This window comes from Octodon degus, unplaced genomic scaffold (assembly GCF_000260255.1).
Source record: "Octodon degus isolate 3935 unplaced genomic scaffold, OctDeg1.0 scaffold00086, whole genome shotgun sequence".
NCBI classification, from domain to species: Eukaryota; Metazoa; Chordata; class Mammalia; order Rodentia; family Octodontidae; genus Octodon; species Octodon degus.
The window spans coordinates 5,842,722-5,863,260 of record NW_004524662.1 but is presented as its reverse complement, the minus strand read 5'-3'; the positions used below and the strand labels follow the sequence as shown (position 1 = coordinate 5,863,260).

Below are 20,539 nucleotides of genomic sequence, written 5' to 3'. Positions count from 1 at the left end.
CAAGATCTCCAGGCATCAGACTCACCTCATGGTGACCAGTTCTATTTGTGCTGGACCTGCCCTGCACTCCTGCCTCTGTTCTAGTAGAAACTCCTTGCACACTCAGGCTGTGTGTTATTTCTCTTAGTGGGATGAGGAAGGAGCAGCCTTCAGGAAATGAAAAGAAGCAGTGGTGGGATTTATGATGGAAGGAGACGATAGGTGTGGCATGCCAGAGAAGTTGGCTGTCAGCAGGTGGAAAGCATTAGCATTTACCCATCTTCCTCCTCAGTGGCTGAGAATAATTAGGGCACACTTTATTTGTTCTGATGTACATTTCTCTCTGGCCATCTCCCTCAACTGTAGAGACAGGCTCCTAGCAGGTGCCCCAGGAAGCTGGTCAGTGCCAGGGCCCAGGAGTGTTGTGTCCAGTACTGAGAACCCCAAGCTGAGCTGCGACCTGTAATGACACGGAGTAGAAGAAGCATCACAGTTTTGCTCCCGAGAAGCCACTGAAACATTAAAACTAGTTCTCAGCCTATAAACCCTTTTACTCCAGGGATCTCCATGTGGGGGAAAGGAGGCAGTTCTAGAGGTCAGACCACACCACGTTAGGGCTTAGATGTGGGCCAGCAGATGGATGATCCACTGTTGGGAACTCACTCTGCCGTTCAGGAGTCTCTTTCCCCTCATGCTGGGCCCATGCAACTGCTCGTCGCTGCTCAGGACTCAGAAGGGCCATTTGCTCGGGAGTGACTGCTGCAGCCTGAATGCTGGTGAGTCTGGATAGCTGGGTGGGGTTGAACACCACCTGGTGGTAAAGGTAAGAATCAGTGCACCCCTGTAGCACCGGCTGTCCTGAGGTCACCCCGCCCCAGTCCATCAAAGCTTACAGTGAATTTAGGAGCAGGGATTACAGAAATGGCAAGAGGGGTCAGGCCTTGGATCTGGCCCTGCAGTAGAGCTGAAAGAGCCAGGTCTGGGATCCCAGCTGTTGAACAGAGGAAGACGCATGTCATAGAGAGGCCTATTACTCTCCATCTGCTCCCCCATGTCCTACCACAGACCTTCCCTGTTGTGACTCTATTCCCTTTCTTAAACAACTTTCAGACTGGCATTTCAGAAGTCCAGGGTGATCCTTCCCAAGTCCACCCATATATGGAAACCAAACCATGGCAGTGAGTTCCTACCGTGGGCCAGCCTCTCTACCTGCTATAGAACCAATTTCAGTGAAGATCTCAGGCCCCCAGTTACTAACTGGGCCAAAGCCACCAGGCAGCACAAGGAGATGGGCCAGAACCTCCAACTGTTCCTCAGAGCACTGGAGATGCAGATTGCCTAGGAAAAGAGCTGCTTGGCTGTGAAAGAGTGGGAAGGAAAGGAGAAGAATTGAGCTTTGGGGATTGAGGTTGTGTTTGTATGACAGGTAGAGTAAGAGATGCTTCAGATGTACTTCCTTGTTCCATGGAGTGATCCTTCATGATCCTGCTTTCCCCAGTGAGCCCTCCATTAACACCACCACCCACAAGCCCCCCAAGTGACCTAAACTCCCAACTGCTGATATGCTGTAGCTCCTCTGGCCGCAGTCCACAGAGTGTGTAGCCCAGTGCTGTCAAGTGAATGAAGTCCAGGTGGCTGACGTGCCGACCACTCTGTCGTAGGAAACTGGAGACCACAACCCGGAGCTACAGTGGAGGTTGGGGAGAAGGACACAGGATAAGAAGAAAAGTCGTGGGGAATTATTGGACAGGGAAGTAACTAGGAGAGTGATGGGTGGCACTGAATTATATTTTATTATTAGGATCAGAAGCTGTCATAGCCACAGAGAAGATCAAAGACGCCCCCATCCCTTTCCCAAATAAAAAGAGGGGAAAAAAGAAGTCCTCTGAAAAAAAGACAGGAGAGAGCACTTTTTATTCAAGGCCTCAAAATGAATAAACCAAAGTGTCTCAAAGGTCACCATATGGTTTATTAAGAAACAAAGAATTCCTTGGGCCTTAGATAAACCACAGGTCTGGGTCTGTGGGATGGAAACTCAGGGAGTAGCTGCAGGAGAAGGTAAAATTTCACCTGGACAGAGTTCCAGCCGTCTATCTGCCCCAGGGTACTCAGCACTCCCCAGTCCACCAGGGTCAGCTCCTGTAGCTCCCGCTCTCCTAGACCTATTAAGAGCCGGCCCAACTGCAGAATCTGCTCAGGACGGAATCCTCGAGGGGGACCCCATAACTGCCAGGGAGAGAGGAACAACATAAATAGGAAAAGCACTGGACTAGGAGTCAGAAGGCTGGGTCTTAATCTTGCCTCTGACCTTAGCAGTGAAATCACTTGTCTTTTCTTTAGTTTTACTCAAAAGAAAGCATTAGACAATAGCTCTTACGACTAAGGGGTTATAGAAAAAACCCTAGAATATCGCAAAGCAAAGCAAACTCTACTCCATAAATTCTAGATTTTTATGTGTAATGCAGTCACTGATGTGCCTGTTAAAACACAGATGCTGAGGCTCCACACTGAGATTCTTAGACTGGCATTGTACCCCAGCAATGGTATTTTAAAAACCTGCTCTTTAGATAATTTTGATGCTAAAATTTGATGAGTACTTCTCTAGTCTCTCTATGTCTGTACTAGCTCCATTTCCTTAATGTTGATCCCCTTTGAACTACTTGTGATCCAAACCCTCTATCTCCTGTTTTTGTCTCACCCAGCTGTCCATGCTCTTGTACTCCACATTGTGCCTAACCAACTGCCTCATGTTTTCCCCTCTAACTGTGGGTGGCCTCTCCATTCCTGACCTTCTTTGCCTTGCCCATGGCTGCCTGTAGTTCCTCAGGCCCAAGCCCTGGGTCTGCTGCAAACAGTGCCAGGCAGTCCTCAAAGTCTGAGAGCTCCATCTCTGCAATCTGTGTTGCAGACCAGGCTGCTGGGAAGGTCCCTCGGATGTCTGCACAAGTTGGTACAGGCTCTGAAGGGGGAAAGCAGGTTCAGGGGTCAGTGTAGTAATATGCTTAGAGAGATATCTATAGATGAAATGACCCTCCCAACCTTTGGAAGATGGGGCAGTGCAGGAGGGATGGCTATACAGTGAGATTTATAGAGTTTAGGGCATTGGTGGCAAACCTATGGCACATAGGTTGTTTGTTTTTCATTTAAGACAAAATATGTTATGGATGAGTTGTTTTTTCTAACTAAAACCTCAGTATTCAGGTTAATTGCAGTGCTAGCACTTTGTGATAAATAAATGGGTTTTGGGTTGAAGTGTGGGCTCTCAGTCCCAAAAAGGCTTGCCATCACTGATTTAGAAGATATTAGAACAAGAAGCAATTGGGGAGCAAAAGGCCCTAATTTCATAGGTAGAAGACTAATGAGGTTGCCCTTGTATTTTATGGCAGAACTGAGATAGAACCTACATCTAAACCTCATACTTTTTCCCTCCTAAGGATCTCCCCAGCAGAGAGCTTCATACTTAGCCCAAAATAGGGCTGAGTCTGTTGATAAGAGAAGAGGAAAATGGAGTCCTGGGCTAAAAACCTAAGAAAGCTACCTTGGTATAAGATACCAAGATGAACAAAATACCTTGGCAATTATGTCAAAAGCCTAGCGAGTATAAAGTTTGTAAATTTTGTCAAAAGGCACACTGTACTTACAGAGCCTAGGTTTCCCATCACCTCTATTGCTGGAGTTCAAACCGGGGGCCTCCTGCATACTAGACAAGCACTTGGCCATCAAGCTATACCCCACATTTCTGGGAGTATTGTTTCAGAATCATAGTTTCACTCTGTTGGATATATGAGTGTTTAGGGAGCCTCACCTGGAAGATTCTCAGCAGCTGGTCGCACAACTCCAGCTACCAGGGCTACTTTCTTAGGAGCAAGCTGTGGTCTCCCACACAGCTGTCCCACTCTGCTCTGCTCCCAGCTTTGCTGCTTTTCTAGAAGCCGCTCCAGGGTCTCTGGGCCCAAAGCCTCCTGCATAAGTAAGTACAGGGTGGGGGAGAGGTCTGAATAGGTTCAGGGCAGCTGCTGCAGCTGTTATTCCAAATCCTGATAGGTTTAGCAGCCTTCCGCAAATCCATATTATACTTCCTTTGTTGTCCTTGGCCTGAGATCGCTATAACCAGTTCAGCCATTGCCTGGTGCATTTACTCTCTCCATATCCCTTCAGCTTACCCTGGGAATCAAGGAAATGGCCTCAGTGGACAGAGTAAATACTAGACGTCCAGCCTGCTCCACTTCATCCTGGCTCCACAATTCTGGTTTCCTAAAGGACAGGAAGATGATCATTTGCTGGGAGCTAAGGGAACCTTGAGGAAAAGAGGGCATAGTAGGAGTGAGGATTCAGGCTCCAAGGGCCATCAAGCACAGGGAAGGGGCTGCCACTGATGATGGAAGTTGAGGGGCTGGGTACAGGAAACATTAGAATCCGAACTTCCCACAGGTCCATACCCAAGAGCAGGATCCTGCAACAGCAGCCGTCCCAGCTCTGTGGCAAATGTCTCTCCTAGACAGAAGCCCTGCAGCTGAATGAGATGGGACAACAGGATCTGTAGAGGGATCCGTCGTATGCTGTCTACACCCAGGAATCCAACCAAGGGGCCCAGTGTCTCCAGAACTTTCTCTGAGATAGGAGTCTCCTTTGGAACCTGGAGAGGGGCATTGGTCTTGAGTAGTGCACCTCTGGGCTCGTTGATCAAGATGCCAAGTCCCTTGACCTTCCTCTCCTGCCCCCAACTTAACAGCCTAGGATGCTCACTACCTTTCTTCACTTTCTTAAGCATGAGTGAACTCAGATAGGAGCAAGGTAGAAAGACTATGAGGTGGGATCCAGTGGATTTCTCAGGTCCCACTTGGATGGACAAGAATCACAAAGCAGGTTATTAAGGAACAGAATCCAGAGGCAAGTCTCAAAGCTAGAGACCCTTATAGATAGGAACCCATTTAACAGCAAGAAGAGGGTTGGGCCTGGAAGACAGGCAGAGGTCACTGGTTGAGGGGCATGCACTGCCCAGGGCAGCAGATGTGAGTTCAGTAGGGTGGGCTCTTACCAAGCTCTGTAGTGCCCTCTCAGCCAGGGCTGCCTGGTGGGGTGGGGTCAGCACCAGCAGCTGCTCTGGAGCTCCTTGTACCAGCTCCACCACTGATATCATGGATTCATTGGACAGTCTGTCCATCAACGGGATCCTGTTATGGTAATTGGGCAGCAGGGACACTGAGTCACAATTCAGCCAAGTTGAGAAGGAACCACTGAGCCTCACATCCCCAGACAAGATGTCACACAAAACAAAGTGCTATGTCCCTGGATGGGGACTGGTATTAAACAGACCTAAGCTACTTATCACCACTTCTTTGAAGAGAAAAAACAGAGTGACATATTTCTAATGTTCTGAAAATAAATAAACAATCCTATCTGACATAATGAACTCAAAAGCCCCAGATATTAAGTACTATTAAAATTTTTCTTATCCTTCTGTGTGTTTCCTGGTCCAGGATCTTTCTCTTCATCTAGGCCATTGGATTTCTCTTAACCTAAATTATCTCAGAGAACTAAGATATTTAAGTTGATTTGAATAGTATTAGAAAAACAAAGTCCTTTGGCCCACAAATCTAAGGAGACATCGTTCAGTGTATGTAGGGTTGTCAATTCTGGACCAAACTGTGCATGAGCCAAAATCTGTGTGAAGGCCTATAAAAATGTAAGGATGAAGTGAACTGCTTTTACCAGTTCCAAGTCCCCTAGAAGATTGCACCCCAGTCTTGTCCTTTGCTGACATATGGCTCAAATAGAATGGGGTGGGGCAAAAGTGAGAAAAGAAGCAGATGAGTGAGACACCCATAAATCCCTAGACACTCTGGGATGAAGAGGCCTTAAGTGTTCTTTTCCCAACGCATACTTGAATCTGTTCTACAGCGTTACTGCAGTGGGCCCATCTTTCTTAGGCTTGAATAGCCCCAGTGTTTAGGAACTACCTCCATTTTTCTTATATTGTACAAAAATTTGATGTTGACTCAGCTGTAGTCTTTCCCTCATGGAGCCAATGCTGTCTGTTTTATAGACCTTTGTGGACTTCAATGCATGTATCACATTTTTCATTATTTTCTCTACTTCCCTCCTCTAAACACAGAGAACGTAGCATTCTAAGCAAACTATAGTCCTATGCAGAGGAACTGGACCACTGTCTCCCTTATCTCATACTGTATCTTTATTAGTGTGGCCTGGATTATATTAGGATTACTTGGAATACCATAGCAGTGTCACCACCCTCTGCTGTCCCATGATGCAGTCATTTGAATAGAAGCCTCTAGTTTGGGCTATAAGTAATGTTCAGAAACCACCAGCCAGAGAAGTGCCTTGGCTAGGGTACTTCCTAAGGGTACATCTACACTAAGATGAGCTTGATGAGGATCCAGCATCTTCAGGTGTAGCACTTACGGTAAATCCAGAAGGAGCTTGGTGTCAAGCCCACTCAGTTCTGGCCCCAGCGTGGTCAGTTCTGGCTCTGGCATTGTCATCCTCCGCCACAGTTCTGCCCAGATACAGGTCCTCTATAGGACAAGGTGAGCAAGCAGTGTTAGGATAGAGCTGAGCAGATAGGGGGCTGCCCCCAGGGTCCTGCCCTCCCTGCTTCCACTCATTCCCAAGTACCCCCTCTTACCAGGCTCCCTCGAACCCCAGTGGGCAGTTGGTAAAGCATGTGTACCACTTCCAGGAAGTCTGCTGTTGAGCTGATCTGCTGCAGAAACTCACAGGACATGCCCCCTGCCAGGTTCCCTAGAGCCCTATGGGTGTGTGAGTGGACAGATGGCTGCAGCCTATCTGCTCCTTGCTGCAGCATGCCCAGAGCAAAGACAGATGCTCACTAATGTCATGTACAGTTTGAGGGCTGTTTCTATATAGACAATCTCATTGGTGTCCCAAACATTATTACTGTTTATCAGAGAAGAAAATAGAGACTTATGCAGGTCAGGTGATATTTCAACCTACTAGAAGTGGAATGAACTGTGAGACTAGAGCCATGTCTTCAGATCCCGAAACTCCTAGATCTTTAACAATAAGTACAGGTAAGGTAATACTTATTTTTATTCTTGCTTGACCAGTAGCTTAGTCCCATGAATTAAACTAATACTAGCAAATATCCACTGAGAGTTTATACTGAGAAGACAGTATGTTAAATATCTGGGTTTTATGTGCATGTGTGTGTGCTGGGAATTAAACCCAGGACCTTGAGGATAGTTACAAGTGCTCTACCAATGAAATATATCCCAGCCCTATTTTACCTTTTATTTTGAGCTATGGTCTTGCAAAATTGCTTATGTTGGCCTGAAACTTGTAATTCTCCTACATCAGCCTCCTGAGTAGCTGAGATTACAGTATTTTTTTTCATAATTTTATTGAGAAACAAATAGCAATGAGACAGTTTCAAACCAAATTGGTAGGACAGTTTCAATAATTAAGACATTGCATACATTCTTCCTAGTGGTTAATTACTGTACAAGATGTGAACTTGATATCCTATTTACAAACACCATTAGAACAAATCCCTCTATTCATTAAGAGAATGTAACTATATATCTATCCTAACCTCTTTGAATACACAGATACCAAATGGACATTCATCTGTATCCCCTTTTTTTCTGTTAAGTTCCATCATTTAAATATTACAGGTGTGTAAACAGCAAAATATTCTAAAACAGTCCAGTAGTCCATAATAGTATTGGGTCTTCCGCTTCACTGGCAATGTCAGAAATTGTTGACCTGAGCCCCCTACGGCTCAACATAACACCATGGCTTTACTTAATTACAGTATTTTTCACCAGATCCAGTTCACACTAAATATCTGACATGTCTTATGTCACTTAATCTTCACAATGACTACCTATGAGCTAAGTGCCCTAGTCTCATTGTACAGAAAAGAAAGCTGAAGTTTAGGTTAAGTGACATGTCCAAAAGCACAAGTAGGGGTGACAGGACAGGGAGCTGAACTCTGATCTTCAGAGTCTCTAAGCTTTCATCAGCATGGGCCTGGCACTGTTGGAAAGGCATGAAGGATGGCAAGGGGAAGGGGAGCCAGGGAATCATGAGACAACTGAGACTGTACATCATCCCTGAATCCCTGCAGCATATCACATTCTATGCAGCATATGGTAAGCATTCAGAATGTTATTGGGGATAAGGATGTAGCTCGGTAGTAGATCGTGAGGCCCTGAGTTCAGTACCCAGCACCACACAAGCACAAAATTCAGTTAAACTGACTATCCAACACAAGTTACTCACTGCAGATTCCTGAGGGTCAGGTTGGTGGGCACCTGCATCTTCTTCCAGAGAAACTGTGCCTATAATAGAAAGAAAGAAGAGACATTTTCCAGAAGAGATACTACCCCAAGACCTACATCTCTACTTTGAGTCCCATCAGACATCATTTTCCCAGTGTTTATTCTCTCTGAGACACTAAAAGAGAAAGAGATGTCAAGAAAGCTTCTAGGGAGGAGACACAAAACTGGGCAAGGGCTAGATGAAGGAGGTGGAAGAGGCTGAGGGAGAGACCTCTGAGGGATGAAGTAAGACAGTTACCTGCTGCTCAGACCAGGGCAGCTCCCGGTAACGCCTCCGGTTTGCCAGAAGAGCTGCAGTGTCCTGCTGTAGCAGCTTTAATGGGAGCAGGGGAAGCAAGCAGTCTGGCCAAGTGGTGGACATGGGCTGCTGGCAGTGACAGGTGTGACAGTATAGTGACAGGTGAGAGGTTCTGCAAGCCCTCAGAAGGTGAACCATGGGAGCAGAAAGGGACCAAAGCTAGGTTAGAGTAGAATGGCATTTGTCCCCATAGCAATGGACACCTAAGTTCCCTCACACTGAAGGCTACTGTGGTTAAGTTGCTGCTGGTTAGACACTTGATGAACTCATATGTCTTAGCTTATCTGAGACTTGATCTCTATACAACAGGGGCAAAGATTTCTCAGGCCCTTCTGGTTTTGACATGGTAGGACAGTGTAGGTCGTGCTGTTCAAAATCTGGAACTGATGGGAGCTGCTAATATCTAGGTGGACATAGAGCTAACTTGAACTTTCAGGGCCACTGCAGGGGAGATTGTGAGGCAACATTGGCCAGAAGAACCTGTTCCAGAACACAGAGAGGAGCTCGGTTGGAAGCCCTCATACATTACCTGACCGGGGACACATATAGCTGCACCGACACCTGTTGTGCTCATACTTTTAACACCATCTTTCACCTGCATGAGAATCAGTGGTGTGTGTCTGGGTGTAGGTGAGGCAATGGGGAGGCCTCCTCTGGCCACCTGAAAGATGCTGTCCTCCCACCCGGCACCCATATCCCAAGTCTCACCCTTCCTGTTCCTCTCATACCCGAAAGGTCTGCAGTAGTGCTGCTGTCTGGCAGGCCGAGAGTCGTGACAGTTCAGGAACCAGGCAGGAGCAGGCCCCAACCAGAACTCGCCGAGGGATGGCCTGCAGTGTCTGGGGGCTGAGGCCAGGCAGCAAAGAGTGCAAGGAACAGAGTTCCTCCAAGGACAGCTGAGGGGCAGGAGACATAAGAGGCCTGAAGAAAAGGGGCCAGGAGGTGGGGGAGGTGACAGTCACAGTGCAACAAAGCAAAAGTACAAAGGGATCTGAAGAGAAGGAGAGGGAAAGTACCAGAGTCAGGAGAACAAGGGTCACAGACCTCTGGGGATGTTGGAAAGTTGCTGCTACTCACATCGTGCCTAGGGAGGAGCCGTCCAAGCAGCAGGGCAGCCTAGGATGGGAGGGGAAAGGAAACATCAGCTCCCAGATCCCTGCAGCCAAATCCCAAACAAGTCACTAGGTCCCATCCTCCAAAACATCCAGCTCCCTCTCCCACACCCCCAGTGACCAGCCTGATTTAGGGTCCTGCTTGACCTGAGGAAGGGGAACAAGGATAGCCTCATCAGGACAGGGTTCATCTTTTGTGATCACCCAGCAGAAGCAGAGGCTAATAGCCCTAAATGTGATTGTCCTGATGGGCTTAAGACAGGCTCACCTGGGCAGGTGTAACACTGGTTCCCTGAAGGGCAGGAAGCATAGCTCTAAGCTGGGGCTCTGACAGCTCTTGTAGGAAGCGGAGACCCAGCTGGGGGAAGAGAGGTGCCCAGACCCGTAGCTCTGGGGGGCTTAGCACAGTTCCTCCAGATGAGCGCAAGACCCCCAAAAGTTCATATGCCACCTGTAACCAAAGAAGTTTTGGGACTGGGGAAAAACAAAGACAACTGAACCTTGGACCATCTCCCAAATCCCACCACTGAATTTCCCAGAGCTTGGATGAAGATTTGGAACCAGGGATGGAAACTGCACATTGGATTAATATGGAAAGGGTGTATTTGGGGTGCCATACACCAGATAGGATAGGGGTAGGAAGGGGTAGTAATAGGTGAGAAGGACCATAAAGTAAGGAATAGAGGTGGCAGAGGTGGGTCCAGGTCTGGCACCATCGTGATTAAGCCTAATTGACACAAGTGGGCTACTCACATAGTTCCACAGGAACCCCAAAGTCTTGCAGGCCTGGACCAAGGAGCTTACCCGTCCTTCTGGGCTGAGGGTCCCGTTGGCTGCACATTCCAAAAGCCCCCGTTCTACTGGTCCTGTTGGGTCACTCAGGGGCACTAGGCTTTGTAGCTCCTCAGGGCTCAGGAAACAGGCAAGGGACCCAAGCCTGAGGAGGGCATGAAGCTGGCCTTCACATGCTCACTGAAGGTAAGTCAGGGACTATGTAGGGACTTGGAGTAGAGATTCTAATACCTAAACAATATGGAGGTGCTCTATATAGATGTCTCCTAAAGTCCGACACTGCCTGGGGCCTACTACTTATCCTTTCTTCTTAGGAGACCAATCCACCATGGTAACTATTCCTGTGTCTCATCTTCCCAGGTCTGGCTTTGATCATTGACTTCACAATCACTTACCTGCGGACCTGCTCCTCACCATCTTCAACACTCTGGTTTACCAGACTACGCAACACATGCCGAGCATGCCCTGGCCCAAGACCTGCCGCGGGCCAGCTATCCTCCAAGGCCTGGATCTGAGATGGGGAGGGTCACCTTGTGTTGGAGTCTGGGTGATCCTTGCAGGGAGGGGTGCTAGGAGTCATGCCACTAGCAAACAAGTGAAGATGATTCTCATACCTGGTGAGGGCTGAGCTGCAGAAAGTTCTCCAGGGGGAGGTGGGGTAGCAGGGGAAGGGCTGCCCACAGCAGCTCCTGGGGCCAGGCAGCCACTTCCCCAAATAGTTCAGGGGCCAGCAGTCGCTTTGCCAGGGCCTCTTTCTGTTCAGGCTTCATTCCTGAGCTGTGATCTCTGATGGCAGCCAGGCTGGAGGGAGTAATGGATCTTAACCCTTTGCTTTGTTCCAGCTGTTTTTCCCTGACTCGCTGTAGCCTGCTATAATAGCCAGAAAGGAGCCTCTTCCTGGTTTAATAGAGAAGAACTCTGGAAGGGGCTGCTGAAGGTGGATAGCTGTCCCGACCCTGACAAGAACTGGAGGAGTGATGCTTACACACTGTCATTGGCCAGCAGGGATGGTGGGAAACGCATCAGGTCAGAGACAGCCAAGAAAGGGATGAGTGGTGACAGATCAATGAAAAGCTGGGAGGTGAGGTGTGGATACCGCTGGAGCAGCAGTGCTGTTAAGCGACCCATGGCCTGCTCCTCAGATGGGGGTACCTGTGGGGGCACAGGAACGGTTGTGAGCTCTGGAGATCCTCAGTGTCCTTGCCACCTCTTCTCTGGAGTTACTTCTCCCACTAAGGCAAGCCCTCTGTCCATTTGGCTCCAAATGCCCTTGATCCCTAGATTCTACTCCACCCTTGCTTCTCTCACACTCTGTGCCCACCTGCAGCTGGGCCCAAGAACGATGCATGAGCGTCAGAAAGCCTTGTGCAGCTTCCATCTCTGCTGAAAGCACCAGCTGCTGCAGGTTTTCTGGGGGCATGTGCAGGTATGCCTGGGAACAGGAGGTCATGGTGAGCATGGCTTCACTGCGCAGAGACTTCAGGCCATGGATGTCACCCGGCCCACCTGTATGACCCCCCTCCACCTATTACCTGTACAAGAATCTGCAGGGCCCAAACACTCTTCTCCCTCTGGAGTAGATCCCACAGCACAGGCTGGTGGGGAGAAAGACAAAAATGCCAAGAGAGCTGTTTCCTCCATCCTCCTGCAGCTTCCAAGGCACTGCAGCTCAACTCAGGACACATTCTTCACTGAAGCTAGTAAGTGTGTCTCCTCAGGTATGGAGCCCCTTTGGATCAGGAACTGTGTCTCTACCTACTCTGCAGTCTTCTCCTGTGCAAGTTCCACAGCTGGCTCAGCAAATACTTGAAGACCTGAACCAAATTACTGCAGATCTATCTCATTCCATTTCGGTGAACCCAGGGCTACAAAAAATGGGCCCTAACATGGGGTACAAAGTGTGCATAAACGCAACAGAAACTAACAAGTGCTTGGACATTCAGCAAATGAGTTGTAGTATTTAAGCTCCTTCACTCTACAGAAAGAAAATGAAGTCCAGAAAAACTACTTAGCTAAGTTCACACTATTTTATGGCATAGTTGAACTTAACCCAAGTCTTCTGATTTGTAGTCCCCGCTGTGTCTTTTTCTCCTTTCTACCTTACTTTCTGATACTCTGCCAGCCCCAATTCTCACTTGGTAGGGAGAGAATCTGAGCCCTCTAACTTGTTTCCCTTACTGGAGTGGAAAGGGGAAGAATCTAAGAGTATAAAAGAACAGTATCATTTATTTCATGTTTATGTATTACTCCCTGCATTAAACCTACAGTATATATTATCATGTGTATATATATCTTACCCACCTTAAAAATTTGTACTATTTGCACCCCCAGTTTATAGCTAATAAGAAAACAAGATGCTGCCTGTAGAAGCTAAATGACTTGTACAAGACTGATCACAGAACTGAAATGCCAAGCTGAGTTGGTCCGATCCTAGGATCATGTGCTCACATCACTGTAAATACCATACTTCTGCCTCTGCTGTTCAAGGAATTCCTCGGCAAGCCCCTCCCCTTTCCAGGGGCTTTTGCCCAGGCAGATCACTCACACTGAAGCAGGACAGGAGCTCCATCTTGCTCCTACCAGAGCTGAGGCTGTCCATGGGTTCCAAGCCTGCTGGGGTAGGATCTTCTTGCTCCAGGAACTCCCCGACTGTCCTCAGCACACTGCGCCGGCCCTCTGGGCGGAAGGCATCCCAGAAGGAGCAGTTGTCTGGGAGACTGGAGAGCAGCAGGGCCTGACCCAGCATCCCCTGGGCCTCAGCCCCTCCAGCGCCTGGGCCCAGGAGGAAGGTCAGCAGGCGCAGGAAATAGTGTAGGCGTGTGGAGTGGGCAAGGGCTGGCACTGAGGACTGGCAGCGCGGCAGCTGGGACAACATACCCAGCAGGAAGGGGGCAGGAGCCAGGCACAGTGGAGATGGCCCAACTGGTGGCAATGAAGGCAGAAGTGGGGCCAGAAGCCCTTCTAGGAAGCAAGTGTCATTGCCCCCACGACTTATCCTGCACTGGCCTGCTAGCCAAGGCCAGAAGGGTACCAGGGCTTCATACATGGTGTCATTGGCACAGACCATCAGCAGGAAGCTGCCCCCATCTGGGCAGCGTTCCCCACAGGGTCCAGTGTAGCAGGGTGGGAAAGCAGTGGCATCTGGGGTGGGGCCCTGGCACACATGCTGAACCCATGCCTGGTTGCTGGGGGGTACGGCCTGCAGACTTGCCTCTATACACAACCGCTCAGCCCACAGAGTCTCATTCTCCAAGAAGCATCCCCAGAAAGTCTCTGGAGTGAGAGGCACAGGAACCAGGCCATCAGGGCAGCTGGTAGGGGGTGGGAGAAGGCCAGCACAGAGCCGCTTTACCAAGCGACGATTGATGCCAGACAGGACTGAGAAGGAGAGGTTGCTACAGATTGCATCCAGAAATTGACCCGGAAACTGGTCATGACAAGCCTGCAGCCAGCGCTGGGCACCTGGTACCCATGAGACTGCATACCAAACAGCAGTCTGACAGATGGCAGCAGTACTGGGAGGTGGCTGTGGGGTTGCAGGCCTGACATGCTGGCAGATCAAGTGGATGGAGAAGTTGGAGATGCTGTAGGGTGGTGCTGGGCCTGAGTGGTTCTCACAGAGGGCCTCCAATGAGATGGCTCGCCGCTGGCGAGGCCTGGTGTGAACTAAGAGCTGGGAAGTCCTGGGCAGGGGCACACCAGTGCTCAGGCAGTGGAGGAGGGCAGGAGGTGGGGGTGGCGATCCAGACAGAAACCCCAGTGCCTGCACATCCCAGGAAAGATTGTGCCGGATGCCCCTGAGTGCAGAGGGAAAAACAGGCAGGATCTGGTCAGTTCACACTTCCTTGATGAGATTCTGACCCTGGCTGAGAGCCCTGCAGGGTGGGTGGTAAGCACAGACTACTCCAGATGAAGCTCCTGAGAGAGTAGGTGCTACTGCTGTGACTACTGAGATGGGATACAGAGGAAGGAGATATGTGCTGCCAAGGCCCAAGACTGCCTAGGGGCAACCCCAGCGGGAGTCCTGGCTGCCCCAGTCTATCCACCTGGCTGCTTCATTTCTCTTCTTTTTTTTTCCCATCTGGTTTTAGATAACTTAAACACAACCCTTATTTGGCCTCGTATCAGAAAATCTGCCTGGCAATTGAATATGTCTGCATTCTGGCATTGTACTGAATTAGTAAGAGGGTAGAGGAAACCAATCTTACTGTGTTTTTCCACACCCCATCCTTTATTGGCTAACATTTATTAAGCACTATGTAGCAGGCACTATTCTAAGGAGTTTACTCAGAGTATCAACTCATTTAATCCCTTACAACTATACAGTAGTTAATATTACCATCTTCATTTCATATATAGGGAAAGTAGGGCATAGAATAGGAAGCATTTCTAAGGCTGCATGTCTTGGAAGAGCAGCCAGGAAACCAACCCAAACTGTCACACTCCCAAACCCCTAAACCATGTACTTCTCTTTAGTTTTTGCCTCAGCTCTGGAGACTGACGCCTTCAGGAATCTACTTCCAGATTTTCCAGGTTTCACTCTCAGTACTGCTCTCTGCTACTTACCATAGGAGCAGCTGCTGCAGGTTACCTAGAAGGGAGAGAGCAAGGAAGAGGCCTCCCCCATATCATCCTTCCTGTCCTGCCACCTCCCAGCCCTAGCCCAGAATCACTCACCTCCGTGACACTGCCCATGGGCATCGGGTTCTGGCTGACCCATAATGGAAAAGACCTCATCTTGCAGGGAGTGTGTGACACGGAGCAGCCCCTCCTGGAAGGCAGTATAGAGGGGGGCCCCCACTGTGCGTAGCAGACCACCCCAAAGAGCATCCTCAGAGCCCAGCTCCCCTAGTGGGGTAAGCAAGCCCAACAAACCCTGCAAAAGGTGAGGAGCTGGCTCCCTCCCCTCAAAACCTGTGGCATTGGTGGGGTCCACACTGGGCTGCAGCTGCACCAGAGCTTGCCAGCGGGTGCCCTCTAACAGCAGCAGCAGAGAAGGCAACCAATCAGCAGCCAGCACACAGTCAGAAGGTCCATCACGGGTACATGGGGGCCTTGTAGGAGCAGGGGGCCCTCCAGGAACTAATGCTCCCAGCAGCACCTCTACAAGTCCTCCCAGAACACCTGCCTGGTGTACCAGGAAGTCCCGGGGAGTCTGCTCCTGTCCAAGCAGTGCCAGCACATCCCCCAGTAGCCCTAGCATTGGTTCCCAGTCCGGACTACCTCTTAGAGACACTAAGAAATCATGAAGACGAAGGGCAGGGGGCTGGAGAGGTGGGGGCTCTCCCACTGGCCCCTCCCCCATTCTCCCAGGCTCAAAAGAAGAAGAAATATTGGCCAGGAATGCAGAGAACCGTGAGCGGCTGATGGCACCCTGGGAAGCCTGGTCCATAGTAGAGAGGAATGACTTCAAGAGGGAGAGATCAGGGTCTGTGGATTGAGGCCCCATAGGGGCCAGAGTCACTGTAAGGAGAGAAACCCAGATGTCACTGAAGGGGAAGAACCTACACAGAGTCTGAAGACAGGCTTATTCCTGAGCACAATTTTCTGCCAAGATCTATAGGGAAAGGGAGGGAAGGGTGAGCCAAGCCCTTTTCACTGGCCTTCAGCAAGTTATGGCCTGCTTTTTTGATCTTTACTGTAACCCATCATATCAGTTTCTACCCCTCTTCCTGTCCCTTTAGCCTTTATGTAACTGTTTAAACTTCACATTCTTACACCTCTTTTCCAGCAACCCTCCCCTTCAGCCCCACCTCTGCTCCCTGTTCCTCATACCTGTATAGGACAGCAGCAATAGAAGAAGGGGCCAGAGGCTCAAAGCCATGTTTCCGGGGCAGCACAGTAGTAGAGGTGGATTCTAGTGATTCTCCCCTCCTGTGGGACAGCCAGGTGAAGGCTGGGCACTGCAGGCTGCTTGGGCCTCCACTGACACTATAGTGAGGTCTTTCAGGAAACAATATCTGTAACCTGACAGCAGGTTTGTCACCTGAGCCACTGAATACTTGATCCTTTGGTTCTGGAGAAGGGTGTGCTTCTGAGAGAGGGAGAAATGATAGGGAACTGGAGGTGGGAGGGGCAGTTGGAAGGCCCAAAACAGCTTAGTTAGGATCTTGGGTTGCAAAAAGAAGTAGGCAGACAGAAGTATGGAAAATTGGAAACCAGGACTATCATCCATAATATAACCATTAATTATGATATAAAATTGGCATATAATTCAACTTGAATAGATTAAGAAAAACCTAACATATTAGTGAGGCACATTTCCATGTGTGTCTGTAGATGGCTGACATGTAGGCCAGCAAATCAGTCGGGGATAACACATCCCAATATACTTATAGCCTGATGACATAACAAGGAAAAGAGGGAAGTGTCTACACTTTGGAAGAGATCTAACTATTGCAATAGCCATTGGACATTGGTCTCCAGTTTCTTCAGCCTTCTAATGCAGACTTGGATAGACAACTATACACAAAACTTCTAAGCTTTGTCTTTGGACTAGTGCCAAATGCTTGATCATCCTTATTCTGTAGCTTGTACCTTTTTGGACTTAATCTTTCAGGTCAGTGGTGGCAAACATATGGCATGAATGGCACAACTGGCTGTTTCTTATTGAAAGCTTTAAGAGGTTTTCCATCACATACAGGACTATGTAGCTCTCCAGTGTGTGGATGTCCAGTGTGGACGCTCCTGCCTTTGATCCCACAGACAGCTACTGTGGACTCTCCTACCTCAGATGCTATAAGCCTGCATGAAAAATCCTCTTGAATAACTATACATATATTTCTCATTGATCCTGATTCTCTGGGGAACCCTAACTAATACAGATTTTGTTACCAGGAGTGGTGCTAGAGAATGAGAATTGTGAAGATGGATTTTTCTAATCATCATAGAAGTTCTGGAGTTGGCTCTAATTTGATGAGGTCTAAAGTTACCATGGTCACTTTTTCTGACATGTACAGAGTACTGATAATTTGTGGTGTAAGGTGATTTCCTAAATGGCCACTGGTGAAGTACTAGGAATTCAGTGATACTTTTGAACATCTTTGGAAAAGTAATAAATATAATGCTGGCTGATTGTACTCAGAGTCTCTGGAAAAACTACAAAGAAATCATTGAGTTCCAGCTATGAAAGAACAATCTAAAGCCATCTAAGTGTGCCTGAAGGAGAACTTTTCTCCTTTACCTATAGAGATGAGATTGCTGAAGATCAATGACAAGCCTTGATAGTACAGCTGGCTGAATTACAGTGAAAGTTTAACTCAATTATGAAGAGAATCTGCAGTGAAAGTGAAGATACTGATTGGAAAAGAATCAGATTGTATAAATCAGGATAGAGATGTTTGGAGGGACCCTTAGGAGGCTGGGGACATTAAACTACTAAATTCAAATGACATTATTTTGCCAGAAGAAGGATTTCCCCAGCCTCAGTGGCAGAGGTATGTGCAACCCCATAACTTATGCCTGAGGAAACCAGTGTTGTGTTGCTTGTAGAAACAGTAATGGCCTTCCTTGGTGCAGTTACCAAGTAAGACAATGTTGACACTCCTCTGGACCAACATTAATCACATACTTTTGACTCTAGGCTGATGTCTAGCCTCAAATGTCAGAAGACTCCTAGAGGTAAAGTATACAATATGAAACATAATGATGCATGCTATACTCTCAAAGGAGTTGAGTTTTCTGATTCTTACAAGCAGCATTCTGGGGAACAAATATGGGAATGGATTTAAGGAGTGGAAGATAATAGTGGAAGAAACAAACCTGATCAGGCTAAATTTCAAGATATGTGTCCATAGAAGAGACTCTGGATTTAATGTTGTGGCTCATGGAAATTTAAAAGATATTAGAAGTTTACTTGCTTGGTTGGGTGAAATATGGATCAATACATGTCCCACTCTGAGATGTAAACTGAAACTGGAGATGCCTGGTATTCCTTGGTTTATTATTATTTATTTATTTATTTATTTGTGTGTGTGTGTGTGTGTGTGTGTGTGGCCAGCTCAGCCCACCAGGGGGGTGGGGCTGGCTGGCATGTGGTGCTGGGGGATTGAACCGCGGTCCCTGTGCTTTGCTAAGCTTGTTCCAAGTAGGTGCTTTAGACCACTGAGCCATCTCACCAGCCCCCTTGGTTTATTATTGATAAGGATGTTGAGAATGCTTTTATGGATTTTCCAGATGAAACATACTCCATACTGGCAGGATCCAGAAAATGCACCCATCACTGCTAGATATGATGGTGCTTGATTGTAATCCTAGCACTCAGGAGGCTGAGGCAGGATGATTATCATGAGTTCAAGATCAGCCTTGGCTAAATAGTGAATTCAAGGTTAGCCTGAACTACACAAAGACACTATCTCAATTAGGCAAACAAACAAACAAACAAACAAAACTCCCTCCCCCCCCCAAAAAAAAAAAACAAACCCAAAACCAAACCAAAACAAAAGAAGAATCAGATTTGGGACAGGAACATTTTATAAGAGTTGCTCTTCCCTATGCACTAGACCTCACAGTGGGACTTGTAGTCATTTAGTTCAGATAAATACATGCAATAGGTATTACTGGATTGCAAAGTGGCAGGGCCCAAGTGACATCCCTTAACTGCCAAAGGCAAAGTGAATGCACTTAACACAATGAACAATAGAAGTGAAACAATTACCAGAATTGTGTGATATTTACAGACCTTTTGTGTTGACTAATTAATCATGTTTTTACTAGAAGTGAGACAGATAAGGAACCTATTATATTTTTTACTGGATTTATGCAAGCAGAAAAATTTTAGGGCAAACAAACATAAAGCTTCTTGAAAGTGTAGCAAAAAAGAATACCAATTAGAACCATACTGTCTCTCAAGTAAAGGTTTGTTGAAAAAAAAGGGTAATAAATGAAAACATGAGACCAAAAAAGTCATAGGACTGTCCTGCTACAAGTCTGTATATTGTTATTGTTAGATTTCTAAATTTCTATGTAAAAATATGTAAATGCTTATTTTTTAAAATATTTTTTATCTCTTTAATCTTTTTTCTTCGTATTCTGGAGGGACTCAAAGTATAACATATCAATACTTGATGGAAAATACCTGTTCCATGTTATGTCTAAGATGTTCAATATTCAGACAGATAGTAAGGTTAAGGTTAACTGCCTGTGCTACAGGGTAATAATACCATTAAGCTTCTCTTCTGTAGGGTTAACGACTTAAGTTTGCAGATCAAAAACTAAAGAAAAAGAAGGGCTACAAGGGCAGCCAACATTTTGGCCCTAGCCTTTCAAGGTCAGTAAGGACTCAGGACATAGGAGAACCTGTACTGTAACTCAATTCTGTCCCAAATTTTCTGATCAAGTAGATTTTGGAGCCACAGAGGAAAGTGATTGATGATGTAGAGTGTGCCTAAGGAGACTCACATGGAGAGAAAACATTCTCTCAGGCTTTCACAGAGAGCAAATTGGTCAAGCAATGGCTATGACTCATCCATATGGCTGACACTGACAAACGATCTACAAACTGATGTACAGGGTCTCAGGTTAAATCTTGAGGGGATTTGACTGACCTTACCAGATACAAAAGTTACATTTCTTTTTATACAGGTCTTGCTCTTTCTTGGTCTTAACCATCCAGCAGAAAAATATGAAAATGAAGTATAAAAAGTAGAGCCATATTAATATGATGAGCTGTAAAATGCTCAAGTCAACAACTTCAGACATTGACAGTCTTATGGAAAACCCATTACTATTATGGACTATTGGACTATATTGGGATATATTGCTGAATTCAATCACCTACAGTATTTAAATGACAATGGAATGCCCTTCTCTGACAAAACTAACCAAAAAAGGGGGGATACAAATGAATGCCCATTTTGTATCTGTCCACTCAAAATAGTTAAGATAGATATACAGCTCTATTCTCTTAATTCAATGAATAGAGAGGTTTGTTCTAATAGTGTTTGAGACAGGATATTAGATCTGCATCTTGTACAATGAATAACCATTAAGATAGCAATATGCAATGTATTAATTATTGAAAATGTACTAATAAA

At 47.2% G+C, this 20,539-nt stretch overlaps 1 protein-coding gene across 1 annotated transcript; it reads right to left on the bottom strand.

Annotated features, from left to right (window-relative positions):
* Positions 1-335: 335 nt before the first annotated feature.
* On the bottom strand, positions 336-16,329 carry Strc (stereocilin). Its single transcript, XM_004637117.1, has 29 exons — positions 16,281-16,329; positions 15,183-15,968; positions 15,072-15,096; positions 13,051-14,302; positions 12,038-12,100; positions 11,827-11,937; positions 11,491-11,657; positions 11,120-11,306; positions 10,901-11,016; positions 10,518-10,650; positions 9,982-10,164; positions 9,679-9,717; positions 9,330-9,497; positions 9,131-9,196; positions 8,542-8,667; positions 8,245-8,303; positions 6,626-6,749; positions 6,403-6,515; positions 5,018-5,153; positions 4,419-4,615; positions 4,143-4,233; positions 3,785-3,941; positions 2,769-2,938; positions 2,050-2,205; positions 1,522-1,664; positions 1,189-1,337; positions 873-970; positions 643-790; positions 336-439 (listed from the first exon to the last, which is right to left on the bottom strand). The coding sequence occupies exons 1-29, from the start codon at positions 16,327-16,329 to the stop codon at positions 336-338; spliced, it is 5,316 nt and encodes a 1,771-aa protein (XP_004637174.1).
* Positions 16,330-20,539: the final 4,210 nt, after the last annotated feature.

Bases quoted from the DNA above. Each gene is read 5' to 3' on its own strand.
- Strc (XM_004637117.1), bottom strand. From the start codon at position 16,329: ATGGCTTTGAGCCTCTGGCCCCTTCTTCTATTGCTGCTGTCCTATACA. The intron at 6,750-8,244 runs GTGAGTAACTTG...ACACACCCATAG, and splicing joins CTGACCCTCAGGAATCTGCA to GGCTCTAGGGAACCTGGCAG. The intron at 440-642 runs GTGAGTTCCCAA...GTGTCATTACAG, and splicing joins AGAGACTCCTGAACGGCAGA to GTCGCAGCTCAGCTTGGGGT.